Genomic DNA, 15,371 nt, shown 5'->3' on the forward strand with positions numbered 1-15,371 from the left:
TCCCCCTGGTGCCGTTTCTTCCCTTTCTCCCATGGTCCACTTTCCTCTCTTATCAGATTCCTTCTTCTCTAGCCCCTGGCAACTTCCCAGCTTCTTACTTCATCCCCAGTCCCCCACCCACCTAGCTTCACCTATCGCCTCTTAGCTTGTGCTCCTCCCTCTTCCCCCACCTTTTTATTCTGGCATCTTCTCCCTTCCTTTCCAGTCCTCATGAGGGTCTGGGCATGAAACGTTGACTGTTCATTCCTTTCCATAGATGCTGCCTGACCTGCTGAGGTGTATTAGCATTTTGTATGTGCTCAGCATTTTGCTGAGTTCCTTGTGCATCTGCAGAATCTCTTGTGTCAAGAATATATATTCACTTTACTTTTCTTCTCAACAGGCACCTGTATTTTAAGCCTTTTCTGTCTTTGTAATAATTGCTTTCCTTCTCTTAGTGATTCTGAAGGCTGGTTCTGTGAATGCCCTAAGCCCTACAGAGGGAAACTCTGTCAAGTCTCTGGATGCCAGGTGAGCCCCTGTCTGAACGGTGCAAGCTGCGTGCCAAAAGCCACTGGAGATCCCGTCTGTATTTGTCCCTATGGAAGAGCTGGAGTCCTCTGTGAGGAAGGTAATTACTAGTATCTTAAACAGAGAGGCAGAACAGAAAATTACCTCTGCTGATAGCGTATCTCTAATGAGGGCATAATCAATGTTGAAGTTATGTATGAAGCCTTTGAGAGGGCAGAGTTACCAGAATAATTTGTCCCTGGCATGTGTTCATTTCTGAGAATCACAATTCAGAAAAGATGTCAAAGATCCCTGTGGAACACCGTCAGTCATGGACCCCCAGGCACAGTACACTCTACGTATGACCACACTGCCTTTTGCGGGCAAGCCAGTTCTGAACTCATGCTGCCAAGTTTCTCTGGATCCCACGTCTCCTGCCCTTCTGAATAAAGCTCCCATGGGAACCTTGTTGAACACCTTTCTTTAATCCATATGCAACGCATCCACAGCTCGACCTTCATCAATCTGTTTTGCCACTTCAGTCAGACTCATGAGGCACAACCTGCCCCTCATAAAGACATGCTGACTAATCCTAATCAGACTATACTTCTCCAATTGCTTGTAAATCCTGTCTCTATTTTCTCCAATAGTTTGCCCACCACTGATGTAGGTCTCACTGGTCTGTAATTCCTAGGATTATCACTATTACCTCTCTTGAAAAAATGGAATAAGATCTTCCACACTCCAATCTGCTGGTACTAATGAGGACACAAAGATCACCGCCAAAGGTGCAACAATCTCTTCCCTTGCTTCTTGTAGTAAGCAAGGTAGGTCCAATCTGGTCCCGGGGACTGATCTGTCCTAATCAATGGACAAAAATCCGAAGAAACTCAGCAAGTCTATGGAGGGGAATAGACAGTTGATGTTTTGGGTCAAGACCCTTCATCAGGACTGGACAGGAAGGAGAAAAAAAACACAATGAGGAAGTGTGGAGTAAAATCTGGCAGGTGATACATGAAACTGGGTGAGGGGGAAGGTAGGTGGGTGGGGAAAGGGGATGAAATGAGAAACTGGGAGGTGATAGGTGGAAAAGGTAAAGGGGTGAAGAAGAAGGAATCTATTAAGAGAGGAGAATGAACCATGGGAGAGAGGGAAGAAGGAGGGGCACCAAAGGGAGTTCATAGGTAAGTGAAGAAAAGGGAAGGGGTAGACAGTAGTCAGAATGGTGACTGAAAGAAAAAGGGGAAAGTGGAATATTATTAGAAATTAGGTAAATTAATATCATTGCATCAGGTTGGAAGCTACCCAGACAATGAATAAAGAGCAATCCCCAAACTGAGAGTGGCCTCATCAAAGCAGTAGAGAAAACCATGGACCAACATGTCAGAATGGAAATGAGAAGTAGAATTTAAATGGTGATTTAGGAAATCCCACCTGTTGTGGCAGACGGAGTGAAGGTGCTCGATAAAGGTACTTGAAGGTTCTACGCTCTTGTGTTTATCTACCCTAATAGTTGTCAAATGTTCCAGCACATCTACTTTCTCAATGTTGACATATTCTAGCATGTTTGCCTGTTCTTTGTTGTCCTCACATTCATCAAGGTCACTCTCATTGGTGAATACTGAAGCAAACTATTAATTAAAGACCCTACCTCCTCTGATTCCAAGCACATGGATTAATTAATTTATTCATTTTCTTGGTCTCGTCCTTCACTGACTTCTTTATTGAAAGCTGCACAGCGCCATTTGACTCTATGCATGAGTAATTTTGGTGGATTTCTCCCCAATTCTGTAGAATAGATGTTGCCCAAACAGAATTATCTTCATGACTTTGAATACATTATTCTGGGAAACCATCTTCATGGTGTCAGTGTATGCACTAAGCCATCAAATAATTCATCAATAACCACAATAGTGATATATTTGTTTATTTGATCAAAGTTCAAAGTAAAATTTATTAATAGAGTACATATATGTCACCACATACAATCCGGAGATTCTTTTTCCTGTGGGCATACTCAACAAATCAATAGAATAGTAACCGTAAACAGGATCAAAGAAAGAGCAAGAGCATAGAAAATAACAAACAGCTGAAATGAAACTATAAACAAATAGCAATAAATAAAGAGAGCATGAAATAACAAAATAAAAGAGTCCTCAAAGTGAGGTCAATGCCTTTAGGAACATCTCAATAGATAAATGTAGTTATCCGCTTTTGTCCAAGAGTCTAATGGTTGAGGGGTAGTAGCTATTCTTGAACCTGATGGTGTGGGTCCTGAGGCACATGTATCTTCTGCCTGATGACAGTAGCAAGAAGAAAGCATGGCCTGGGCAGTGAGGATCTTTGATGATAGATGCTGCTTTCCTATGATAGCATTTCATGTAGATGCGTTCAAAGGTTGGGAGGGCTTTACCCATTATGTACTGGGCCTAATCCATGATCTTTTATAGGATTTTTCATTCAAAAGCATTGGAGTTCCCATACCAGGCCATAACTCAGCCAGTCAATAGACCTTCCACCACACATCTATAGAAGCCTGTCAAGGTTTTTGACGTCATGCCAAATCTCCCCAGACTGCAGAAGAAGTAGAGGCACTGTCGTGTTTTCTTTGTAGTTACATTTATATGATGGGTCTAGGACAGGTCCTCTGAGATAGTGACACCCAGGAATTTAAAGTTACTGACCCTCTCCACCTCTTATCCTCCAATGAGGATTGTCTCATGGACCTCTGGTTTCCATTTCCTGAAGTCTACTATTAGTTCCTTGGCCTTGCTGATATTGAGTGACAGGTTGTCATGACACCACTCAGTCTCCCTCCTGTATGCTATTTCATCACCACCTTTGATACGGCCCACAACAGTGGTATCATCAGCAAACTTGAAGATGGTGTTTGAGCTGTACTTAGCCACACAGTCATAGATGTAAAGCAGGTAGAGCAGGGGGTTAAGCACACAGCCCTCTGGAGTGTCTATGCTGATGGAGATTGTGGACAAGGACAAATTATGGGATATCATTATTTATTTAGAGATGCAGCACAGTTACAGACCCTTCCAGCCATGTTCCCATGCTGCCCAATTACCCTCATGTGACAAACCCATACTTCTTTCGAATGTGGGACCAGAGCACCCAGAGGAAACAATAAGCAGCCACAGGGAGAACGTTCAAGCTCCTTACAGACAGAGGTTGTAACTGAACCCTGATTGCTGGCACTGTAATTGTGTTACACACACCGTCACACTACAGTCCACCCCATGAATACAATTCCACCAACCTCTACTTTGAATGTTTCTTAAGATTGTCTATTTTATGTGCCTATGCTTTCACATCACCTTGAGCCTGACTACCACAGCAGACAGTGGACTTCCTCCCTTCTCTTGTCCTCACTATTAATGTCACACAGTCACATCTCCTGACTTCCCCCTTCTGGGTTGTTGCCATGGTATTCTAACCTGTTTTCCTTCTGTCCTGTCTCACCCTGTCTCAGCTGTATTGGGCTTACATTAATTGGCCCATGCCTGCTGTGACATTCTCCAGCTTTAGAGCTGTTTCCACATTGTAATGCAATTCTCTCTCAATGCATCCAACTCACGTTGCAGTTGATTCAGTCTGTTCAGCATTTCTATAAATAGCAAGAGTCTTGTGGGTACTAAACTTTTTTTCCCAAAACTTGTGCGATATCATCTAAACTGACTCACTTCTCTTGTCCTTGCTCTTTCTTTCTTAAAGTCATGGTGTCATAGAGCATTATAACACAGTAAAAGACCCTTCAGTCCATCTAGTCTATGCTAAACTATTATTCTCTCTAGTCCCATTGACCTGTATCAGGACCACAGCCCTTCATACCCCTCCCATCCATAATGTACTTATCCAAACTTCTATTGAATATTGACCTAGAACCTGCATCCATCACTTCCGTTGGCAGTTTGTTCCACACTCACCACCCTCTGAGTGACGAAGTTTCCCCTCATGTTCCATTAAACACTTCACCTTTCACCCTTAATCCTCTATTTTTCGTCTCAACCATCCTCAGTGGAAAAAAAACCTGCTTGATTTACCATGTCTATACCACTCCAATTATATATTCCAATATAACTCGGAGTCCTGCCATGTGCAGAAGTACGCTGATGACACGGCCATAGTGGGGTGTGTCAGGAATGGACAGGAGGAGGAGTATAGGAAACTGATACAGGACTTTGTGATATGGTGCAACTCAAACTACCTGCGTCTCAATATCACCAAGACCAAGGAGATGGTGGTGGACTTTAGGAGATCTAGGCCTCATATGGAGCCAGTGATCATTAATGGAGAATGTGTGGAGCAGGTTAAGACCTACAAGTATCTGGGAGTACAGTTAGACGAGAAGCTAGACTGGACTGCCAACACAGATGCCTTGTGCAGGAAGGCACAGAATCGACTGTACTTCCTTAGAAGGTTGGCGTCATTCAATGTCTGTAGTGAGATGCTGAAGATGTTCTATAGGTCAGTTGTGGAGAGCGCCCTCTTCTTTGTGGTGGCGTGTTGGGGAGGAAGCATTAAGAAGAGGGACGCCTCACGTCTTAATAAGCTGGTAAGGAAGGCGGGCTCTGTCATGGGCAAAGTACTGGAGAGTTTAACATCGGTAGCTGAGCGAAGGGCGCTGAGTAGGCTACGGTCAATTATGGATAACTCTGAACATCCTCTACATAGCACCATCCAGAGACAGAGAAGCAGTTTCAGCGACAGGTTACTATCGATGCAATGCTCCTCAGACAGGATGAAGAGGTCAATACTCCCCAATGCCATTAGGCTTTACAATTCAACCGCCAGGACTTAAGAACTTTTTAAAAGCTATTATTAATGCTTTTTGAGATAGTGATTTAGATGCATATCATATTTTTTACTGAGTTAAGTATTGTATGTAATTAGTTTTGCTACAACAAGTGTATGGGACATTGGAAAAAAGTTGAATTTCCCCATGGGGATGAATAAAGTATCTATCTATCTATCTATCTATCTATCACTCATGATTTTATATATCTCTATCGAATGTCTCCTCACTCTATGTATAGAATATCCCCTCGTTCCAGGTGCTCCGGTTTCTTCATATACTTCTTCCTGCTGGACATACCCCACAGCCACTGGCTACATATTTCATAGACAAAGGATCTTAATCTCATTTTAACTGCTCCTTAAATGCCAGATCAGATCATCTAGTTTCTCCGTGTCAGAGGTATCCCTTTTGTTTGATCCATCCCTCTCGCCTCAAACCTAGAATCTAGGATAGTACATCTTTTATAGAATGTATTAACACTACCCTGAACTGTAGTGTCTGGATACAACTATGGATACCACACCATGCATGCCAATTCTTAAATATATAATGTATATGTAATTAATTTCTTATAACTCAAGAACTCCAAACCAATTACTCAATATCCCCAGGAAAATGTCATTTGGCCTCATCTAATGATCTATATTCAAGCGTCAGATACAGTATGTAGTTATACGGGAAGCCTTGGTTTCATATCCAATTAGCTTTAATGAGAAAATGCTCATAGCTGAAGGTCAGTTATCTATTCCAGAGCTCTGCTTATTTCTGCTTTTACTCGTTTGAAAGTTGTCAGATTGGATTTGAGGCTTTAGTTTTGTATATCTAAATGAAAGCTCTTAAGGTATTTTGAATTTGCAAGTTTGGAATGTGCATAAAATATATTTTTATAAAGCTCTATCTTTCCAAGCTGTGTGGAATAACAATACGTAACAAAATGTGCAGTGGGTTTGATTTCTACTTTTTATTCATTGTCATCTTCTTCAGTGAAGTACAACATGATAGATGGGTTGAAGAAGAGGCCTTACACTGGCATCTAAAACACTGGGCTGATTGAGTAGACATGAGTAAGGCAATTCCATTTCAAGAGGGACCAAGACAAGAGAGGAGAAATATGAGATGGTCATTCGAGAATTCATTTAAGTTCCTTTTCCAGAAATAGGAAGGTCACTGAATGAGCTGCGACCTGGAGAGGCTGATGTGAGTAGCAGAGGTGAAATTAGAGGGAAGCATGTTAAGTATATGAGAAAGGCTGGGATAGAAGGCTAAGCTGGGAGTGGAGAAGATGAGGAAGCTTATGTCACACTGCGGCGCAGCTAGTAGAGTTGCTGAATCACAGCTCCAGAGATCCAGGTTCAATCCTCACCTTGGGTGCTGTCTAAGCAGAGTTTGCTAGTTTTCTCCGTGCATGGATTTCCCTCAGGTGCTATGGCTTCCTGCCACATCCCAAAGACTAATGGTGATAGGTTAATTGGCCACTATTAACTGTCTGTGTAGCCATGTGGTGGAATTGTGGGAGTATTGGGACAATAAAATAGGTCAACATAGAATTAGTGTAAAAATGGGTGCATGATGTTAGCACAGATCCAATGGGCCAAAATACGTGTTGTCATACTATATCCCTTGCTCTTTCTATCTCGCTGTGGCATGAACACTGAAACAGACTGGCTGGGATGAAATATTCAGTTGTTTGTACTCTATGTAATTTTTTTTAAAAAAGAAGGAATTCTTGATCTTGTCAATCACAAGTACCAGATTAATGAGGAATCAATTTCCTGCTGTCTGTACTTCTAAATGAATTTCGCAGTTATTACACACAGCTTATGGACAAAAATCTGTCCTCTCCTCCTCAGTGTTGGATATCTGATCTATTGCATTGACATGAACCCTTAGTGAGGATGATTCATTTAAGAACATCCATCCTTGTGCCTCAATTACATTGAGTTGTGCATCGCTCACCAGAATTTATTAGCGCTTCTGCAGCAAGGACAAGATTATATTCAGACGTGCAGTGCTAAACAACAAATAACTGTCAGGGTCATTTTCACCTACAGCAAGGGACAGACAAAACGTCCTTCCATGACACTTAAGGATGTCATTAAAATTGAGAGAGTGTAAGAAGATTTTATGAGGATGTTAACAGGACCAGAGAGTTTGAGTACCAAGGAGAAGGTGAATTGGTTAGGATGTCTTTCCCTGGAGCATAGAAATTTGAGGGGTGACCTGATGGAGCTTTATGACACCATGAGGGACATAACTAAGGCAATTAGACAAAGCCTTTTCCTCAGGTTAAGGCAGTCCAGATCGAGAGGGCATGTGCTTAAAGTGCGATTGGGAAATTCTTTAAAGGGATTTTGGTTAATTGGAGACTGTAAACTGCTTCTCATGTGATTGGTAAAATGTGGAGGGGAACTGGTGGGGATGTGGGGAAAATATAAATACAGACACAAGAGGTGCTGGAAATCCAGAGCAACACCCACAAAATGCTGAAGGAACTCAACAGGTCAGGCAATATTCATGGAGGGGAATAGGCAGTGTTTATGGAGGGGAATAGACAGTGTTTATGGAGGGGAATAGACAGTGTTTATGGAGGGGAATAGGCAGTGTTCGTGGAGGGGAATAGGCAGTATTTATGGATGGGAATAGGCAGTATTTATGGATGGGAATAGGCAGTATTTATGGACGGGAATAGGCAGTGTTCGTGGAGGGGAATAGGCAGTGTTTATGGAGGGGAATAGACAGTGTTTATGGAGGAGAATAGGCAGTATTCATGGAGGGGAATAGGCAGTGTTTATGGAGGGGAATAGGCAGTGTATGGAGGGGAATAGTCAGTATTCATGGAGGGGAAAAGGTAGTGTTTATGGCGGTTTAGTTTGAGACCCTTCATCAGTGTATTTTCCTTGATGAGATTACCCAGTATCATTCAGCTTGAGGAAATGTCCGTTAAAAGCAATGATGACATTTACTGGGATCCAACCATTACTATACTACATCAAAAGATAAAGCGCTTCAGACTACTGCTGGTCTTGCTCCCTCTTACAACAAGAGAGGAAATGGCCTGGGGGCTAAAGGCCACACACACCAAAAGTGATGAGTCAAGGTGCCATGGTAACATAGCACGACGCTATTACAGCTCAGGGCATCAACGTTCATTTCCAACGACATCTATAAGGAGTTTGTATGTCTCCATAATCGTGTGGGTTTCCTCCTACAGTCCAAAGTCATGCCAGTTAGTAGGTTAATAGGTCATTGTAAATTGTCCTGTGATTCGGCTAGGTGGGATAATAGGTGGGATGCTGGGTGGTGCAGCTCGTTGGGCTGGAAGGGCCTGCTACGCACTGGATCTCAAAATAAATAAACAAACAAGAAAGGAAATGGCCGGGGGGGGGCTAAAGACCACCCACACTGAGGGTGATGAGGCAAGGCCTGATAATAGAGATAAGTCCCATTCTGCAACCAGTAACCAAAAAGAGACAAGGAAAGAAATTAGTATCTCTCCTTAACCTAGTAAGGTAGAAGAGCCCAGGAAAGTAAAGTAATTCTTCAAACTGTTAGAATACATTCATTTATTATTTTTAATTAGGAAATAATTAATTATGATGTACTGAGGCAGAAATTACTTATTAAGTGGTTCATTGTTTCACTCGGGTCTTAATCTGAATTCTAATTTTGTTATTGATCTGCGGAGGGAATCTCACATGTAAGTGGTGGATTTTGTCACTGTTGCTGCCAGGATTAAGTAAGATTGATCTTCCCCAAAAGCATCAGACATTGGTTTGTAAAGTGTACAGTCCACAAGCATGCCATTCAGGCAAAAGCCTTCTCCTCATCCTGTAAATGACATTACAGTTTTCCATCTATCTTCAAAGTTGGAGAAGAGCATGTTCACAACTGAGTTTTACCTGAACATTAAATACACGAGGCGTGTGCTTATCTCCTTCATTTACATGCTTTATTCCTCTGATTGTGTGGCTGAGAGAAGCTCCCAGGCTGCCATGGTTAGCATGGCATTATTACAGCTCAGGATGTTCCGGAGTGCAGAGTTCAATTCCAGTGCCATTATGTAAGGAGTTCCCATATGGCCTCCCTGTGGAATGTGTGGGTTTTCCCCAGGTGCTCTGATTTCCACAGTCGTTGTAAATTGTCCAATGATTATGTTAGGGTTAATGGGTGTTGTGGGGCTACTGGGGCAGTGTGACTCAAAGGGCTGAGTCTGTGATATATCAATAAATAAATAAATACATTTAAGTTTGCTGATGACACTGCTACTGTTAGCCAAATCAAAAGTGACCATCTTGGCCATCCTCTCTCCTTGTTACTACCATCAAGCAGAAGGTTCAGAAGCCTGAGATCCCACACCCCCAGGTTCTGAAACAGTGAATATCCAACAACCACCAGGCATTTGAACCAACTTCACTCACCACAACTCAACGCAACTCAACATACAGACTCACCTTCAAGAACGTTTTACAACTCATGTCCTGGTATTTTTAATCTGCAATTTGTCTTCTTTTGCATGAAACTTATGTGTCAGTCTTTATTTCTGCATAGTTTTTCATAAACTCCATTGCATTTCTTTACTTTCCTGTAGAAAATGAATCTCACAGTTGGATATGGGAGCATATCTTCTGATATACTTTGATAATAAATTTTATTTTGACATTGACTTGGAAGTATGGTTACATAAATTAACACTGAAGTGTTCTTCAGTGACTTAAGACATTTTAAGGATGAGTTTGCAGAACACAAAAATGTTTGGTTATGTAAATCACCGGCAGAGACATGGTATGGGGTGAGAACAGCTGGTCTGGGATAAAGAGAAGAACTTGGAGGGCTTTCTCCCAAACCTCTCCACCACACAGGAATATCTGTCTGTATCTGTTGTTAAACTGATGGTGCTTTGATCAGACAGCTTTTGATGGAAGAGCCAGGTGGACATTGGCTTTCTTCTGAAGGTTCTAATGTTTTAGATACCATCAACGCCATCTTTGAATTTGTTGGAGTATAATGGCAAATGCCAAATCATTAAGGATCCCAACCAGCTGGGACATGCCCCTTTCTCATTACTACCATCAAGGAGGAAGTACATAAAGCTTAAGACCCACACTCAATGTTTTAGGTACAGCTTCTTTCCCTCCACCATCAGATTTCTGAATGGTCCATGAATCCATGAACACTATCTCACTATGTTGCCCTCTTTTTGCACTTAATTATTTTTATGTATTCTCATTTTAACTAATTGTAATATTTTATGTATTGCACTGTACAGCTGGCCATCTCGATGAAGGGTTTTGACCCAAAATGTCAGCTGTTTGTTCCTTTCCATTGATGCTGCCTGATTTGCTGAGCTCCTCCAGCACTTTATATGTGTTCCTCAAGATTTTCAGCAACTGCAGAATCTCTTGTGTTTAAAATTTCACGACATGTGTCAGTGGTAATGATCCTGATTCTGAAACATTTTGATTAGCAAGTCTCTCTGGCACAGCCATTAACTTATGTTCTCAGTAGCATCCAATGATCAGCACTCTTTAAAGAAGTCTTAGTGTTAATGTTTTACAAATAGAGCACAAACGTATTGCTGGCACAGCTATTGACAAGTTCACATTGGCACTGATGCCATCACTCCTAATACACGAGGTAAAACCAAGCATTTATGGAAGTTAATTGTGAGTGGTGTACTCTTCAGTAATTGGTCCCTGTGGGTGCCTGGTTTGTGCAACACTTATTAATCATTACGCTCTTCACAGCAGTAATACACGAGGGTCTTTTTGGTAGAGTGGGTACAGAAATGCAGAACTGTGTCACTTGGAGGAAAGAAGACAGGTAAAATGAATGTTAATTTCTTCCGGCGCCAGATGGATGGATAGTTATAATGCTAGTACCTCATTCGATGGACTTGTAGTGTAGTAGATACCATTGAGTTGCTTTTTTTTTTGGAGCACCTTTAATTCCTTGCGATCAAACTGATCCAAACACATCTGGTGAGGTATTCTCGCTAGTCACAATGGATGAAACCTTTTGCATTACTGACAGAAATTAAACTATGTTTTTCAGGCTTGACAACCTATTGCCAGTTTTGGTTAAAGCAAGAATGAAAGAAATGATTTACATTTATATTGAATCATTCTGAAGTACTTTATAAACATCTTACTGGAATTGCACAGAGCCCTGGTGAGACTGTGTCTGGACGATTGTCCATATCCCAGCTCTCCTGACCTTGGGAAAATATACTACATGGTGACATAGTGGCTAGTTCCATCGCTTTATAGTGCCAACGATCACTGGTCAGGGTTTGGTTCCCACCGCTGTCTGTAAGGAGCTTCAATGTTCTCCCCATCACCCTATAGGTTTCCTTGAGTGCTTCAGTTCCCTCCCACATTCCAAAATGATATGCTTACAGTTAGGGTGAATGATCATTTCTTAATCTTCTCATCCATAGGGAGTATAGTCCTGGTCTGCTTAATTTCTCCTTAAAAGACAATACTTCATACCAGCAATCATTCTTGTGAACTATTCTCTCACTCCTTCAATTTTAATGGTGACACAAACTTTTGCTCCTCGGATGCTGCTCAACCCACTGAGTTCTTCTGCACTTTATTTTCTTCTCAAGCTTTTAATGGAGCTTGACAGGGCAGGTGAAGGAAGGATGAACCAAGAATCATAGGCTCAAAATGGGGAAGGACCGAGATGGCCTGAAATTTATTCATCCGGCCATACTGACAGAGAGCTAGAGTGGCTCAGTCGGTAGGGATATCCTAGACTGTAATTGACAGAATTTTTGATGTTGAGGGATTGATAGAGTAAAATAGTACTGAGGTAAAAGTTAAGCCAAGACCACATTGAATGGAAGAGCAGGTGCAAAGTCAGAATGGCCGACTCCTGCTCCTGTTCCCATGGGGCTGCACAGTTGTGTAGTGGTCAGTGCAATGCTTTACAGCTCCCTTCTGGAAGATCGGGATTTGATTCCTGCTACTGTCTATAAGCAGTTTATACCTTCTTCACATGATGGTGCTTTTCTCCTTTGGGTGCTCTGGCTTCCTCCCACATTCCAAAGACATACAGGTTAGGGTTTGTGACTTGTGGGCATGCTATACTGGCACTAGATGAATGGGCTGCTCCTAGCATAAGCCTTGCCAATTTAATTTGTGCAAACAATGCATTTCACTGGATGTTTTGATGTACATGTAACAAATAAAGCTAATATTTCTTCATTCATCTATCTCTCCTGCTCCTCCAGTACTTCTGAAGTGTACTGCTGTAAAATATGGAACATGCTGTTCAGTTTCCAACCAGCTAGCTGCAGTCCCTTTAACGAATACTTTTTTTGCACCAATATAGGTTGAGGAATAAATGTGGACAGGTCACTAGGGAAGAACCTTGTTCATCTTTGTATTAATGCTTTCTGATAGCGTACCTAAGAATGCAGACAATTAACATCTCCCTGGAAGATAGTACTGAATCGTTCTGTTAGTTTAGGCTATGAGATCAGATCACTGCAGTAGGACTTTTTTACATTGACTGACAATCTTTGTGTGTAGTATTTCATTGATTCTATTGTATTTCTTTGCTCTACTGTGAATGCCTGCAAGAAACTGAATCTCCAAGTAGCACATGGTGATATATACATACTTTGATTTTCACTTTGAATAAAAGGCAAAAGTGAAGCCTTGAGCAATGGCTCATTCCTTGGCACTCGTACCACAGTTTATTTGTTAAACCCCTCATTTTGATCATAAACAATTTCTATTTAGTTGAGGAACGCTCTCTAGCAAGATGCCAGGAAATTGGAGCCTTGTGGCAAAGTGTAATCGCTAGGAAAATGAAGATTCTTTCCTTAATTTAATGTTGTAATTTTTGTCAGTTACTTTGGTTGTAGGTAAATACTCATTATTTATTTAGATATAGAGAGCAGAGCAGGACCTCCTGGCCCAACTAGCCATACTGCCCAACAATCCACCTGTTTAACACAGGACAAGTTACAATGACCAATTACCCTGCTAACTGTTAGGTTAGTCTTTAGACTTTGGGAGGAAACCAGAGCACCTGAAGGTCATAGGAAGAACGTACAAATGCTTTACAGACCGCAGTGGGAATTGATCCTGTAATATTATTATGCTAACCATCACACTACCATACTGCCCTATGGTGTATATACATATATATACTGATAAAGAGAAGGAAAGAGAAAAAATAAATGGGTGGTCTCAAAATGTTAATTGTTTATTCCTTTCCATAAATGCTGTCTGACCTGCTGAGTTCATTTTGTATGAGTTACTCTGGATTTCTGGCATCTCTAGAATCTCGTGTGTTTACGATTAACCCATATGAGCCTGGATTGTAAAGAGATCTTCATAGAACTTGTTTTCTTTTGATTGCTGTTATCTACAGTTGTTCCTCAGTAATGTGGGAGAACTCGACACGTTGAAAATATGTAGACAAACCACAGAAACTGCCCATTATGGTGGTTGTCATCAGAAGACAGAGCAGTTTGTTTTCCAGAACCCATAACCGGCAATCTAACCTCTGGTCAGATCAATATTTCACACATGAAGATCAATAGAAGACATACTGCACTATAATAATTGTGACATCTTAATGTCCCTTTAACAAGTCCATTAAACACACTTCCTCATCAATCAAGGAGAGAAATTGTCTGATCTTCGAGACAACGTTAGAAATCGCATTGCATTTAGTTTCACACTCCACCTTCCTTTTGCAGATATTTCCTTTATACAGTCCAAATGTATAAATGTATTCTCATTGACCCAGAGAATGGATGTTGCCAAGGAAAGTAACTGATAACAAAAACTACGATAGAATGAAAGTGTCGGATCAGTTTCCTGCTGTGTCTATATCACAGCAAAGTGCCTCAATTTGTTCACAGAGCTATTAGCAAACAAAATCTGGATCTGTAATGCAGAAAGAGATAAATGAAATCTTATCAAAATGGATCTTATACTTATTTACTTATTGAGTTACATCGTGGCCCTTCCGGCCCTTCGAGCTGTGCCACCCAGCGACTCCCGATTTAACCCTAGCCTAATCACGGGAAAATTTACAAACAACAACTAACAACCCAGCCGCCACAAGCAGGACTTCCCGGTTACCCAACATTTTAATTCCGACTCCCATTCCCATTCCAGCATGTTGGGCCATGGTTCCCTCTTATATCAAAATGAGGCCCACCATCCGGGTGGAGGAATAACACCTTATATTCCATCTGGGTACCCTCTACCCTGATTTCTCCTTCTGGTAAGCAAATTCCCCCACCTCCACCTTCTCTATTCCACACCTGACCTTTTACTTCCTCCTGGGTCCCCTCCTCCTTTCCTTTCTCCGATGGTCCAGTCTCCTCTCTTATCAGATTCTTTCTTCTCCAGCCCTGGACCTTTCCCATCCACGTGGCTTCAGGACTCTCATCTTCCAGCTAGTCTTTCCCCTCCCCTCACATGTTTTTATTCTGGCATCTTCCCCCTTCCTTCTCAGTCCTGAAGAAGTTTTGGGCCCAAAATATTGACTGTTTATTCATTTCCATAGATGCTGCCTGACTTGCTGAATTCCTCCATTGCATTGTTTGTTTTCCTCTGGATTTCCTGCATCTGCAGACTTCCTCATGTTTGTAGTTAACCTACTAACCTGTATGTCTTTGCTAGGAGAAAAAAAATGCAGAAAAGAATCAGAGAATGAATTCCAAAGCACAGGCATTTAACGATCCTTAGCCCGTGAGCTCCAGGCCTCCAAATTTTTGAGTGAAATCATCTCCCCTTTCAATCAGTGTCTTATATTCAGCCCTCTCTACCATGGGAAATAGGTCCTTTCTTTTACCCTCACTTTATACTGTGACCGGTTTTGGGCTCCCCTATCTAAGAAGGGATGTGCTGGCACGGAAGAGGGTCCAGAAGAGGCTCACGAGAATGATTCCAAAAGTAAAAGTGTGTATCTATGAGGAGCATTTGATGGCTCTGGGACTGTACCCACTAGAGTTTAGAAGAATGAGGAGGCATCCTATTGAAACCTATCAAATATTAAAAGGCCTAGATAGAGTGGGATGTGGAGAGGATGCGGGGGATTCTAG

At 41.7% G+C, this 15,371-nt stretch overlaps 1 protein-coding gene across 1 annotated transcript in view; it reads left to right on the forward strand.

Annotated features, from left to right (window-relative positions):
- Positions 1 to 15,371, forward strand: part of eys (eyes shut homolog) — a 1,854,977-nt gene that overhangs the window by 1,749,180 nt on the left and 90,426 nt on the right. The window contains exon 42 of the mRNA XM_073056513.1: positions 438 to 610. Coding sequence (XP_072912614.1) covers positions 438 to 610 — 173 coding nt within the window. The remainder of the gene's footprint in view (positions 1 to 437; positions 611 to 15,371) is intronic.

Source organism: Hemitrygon akajei, chromosome 9 (assembly GCF_048418815.1).
Source record: "Hemitrygon akajei chromosome 9, sHemAka1.3, whole genome shotgun sequence".
NCBI classification, from domain to species: domain Eukaryota; kingdom Metazoa; phylum Chordata; class Chondrichthyes; order Myliobatiformes; family Dasyatidae; genus Hemitrygon; species Hemitrygon akajei.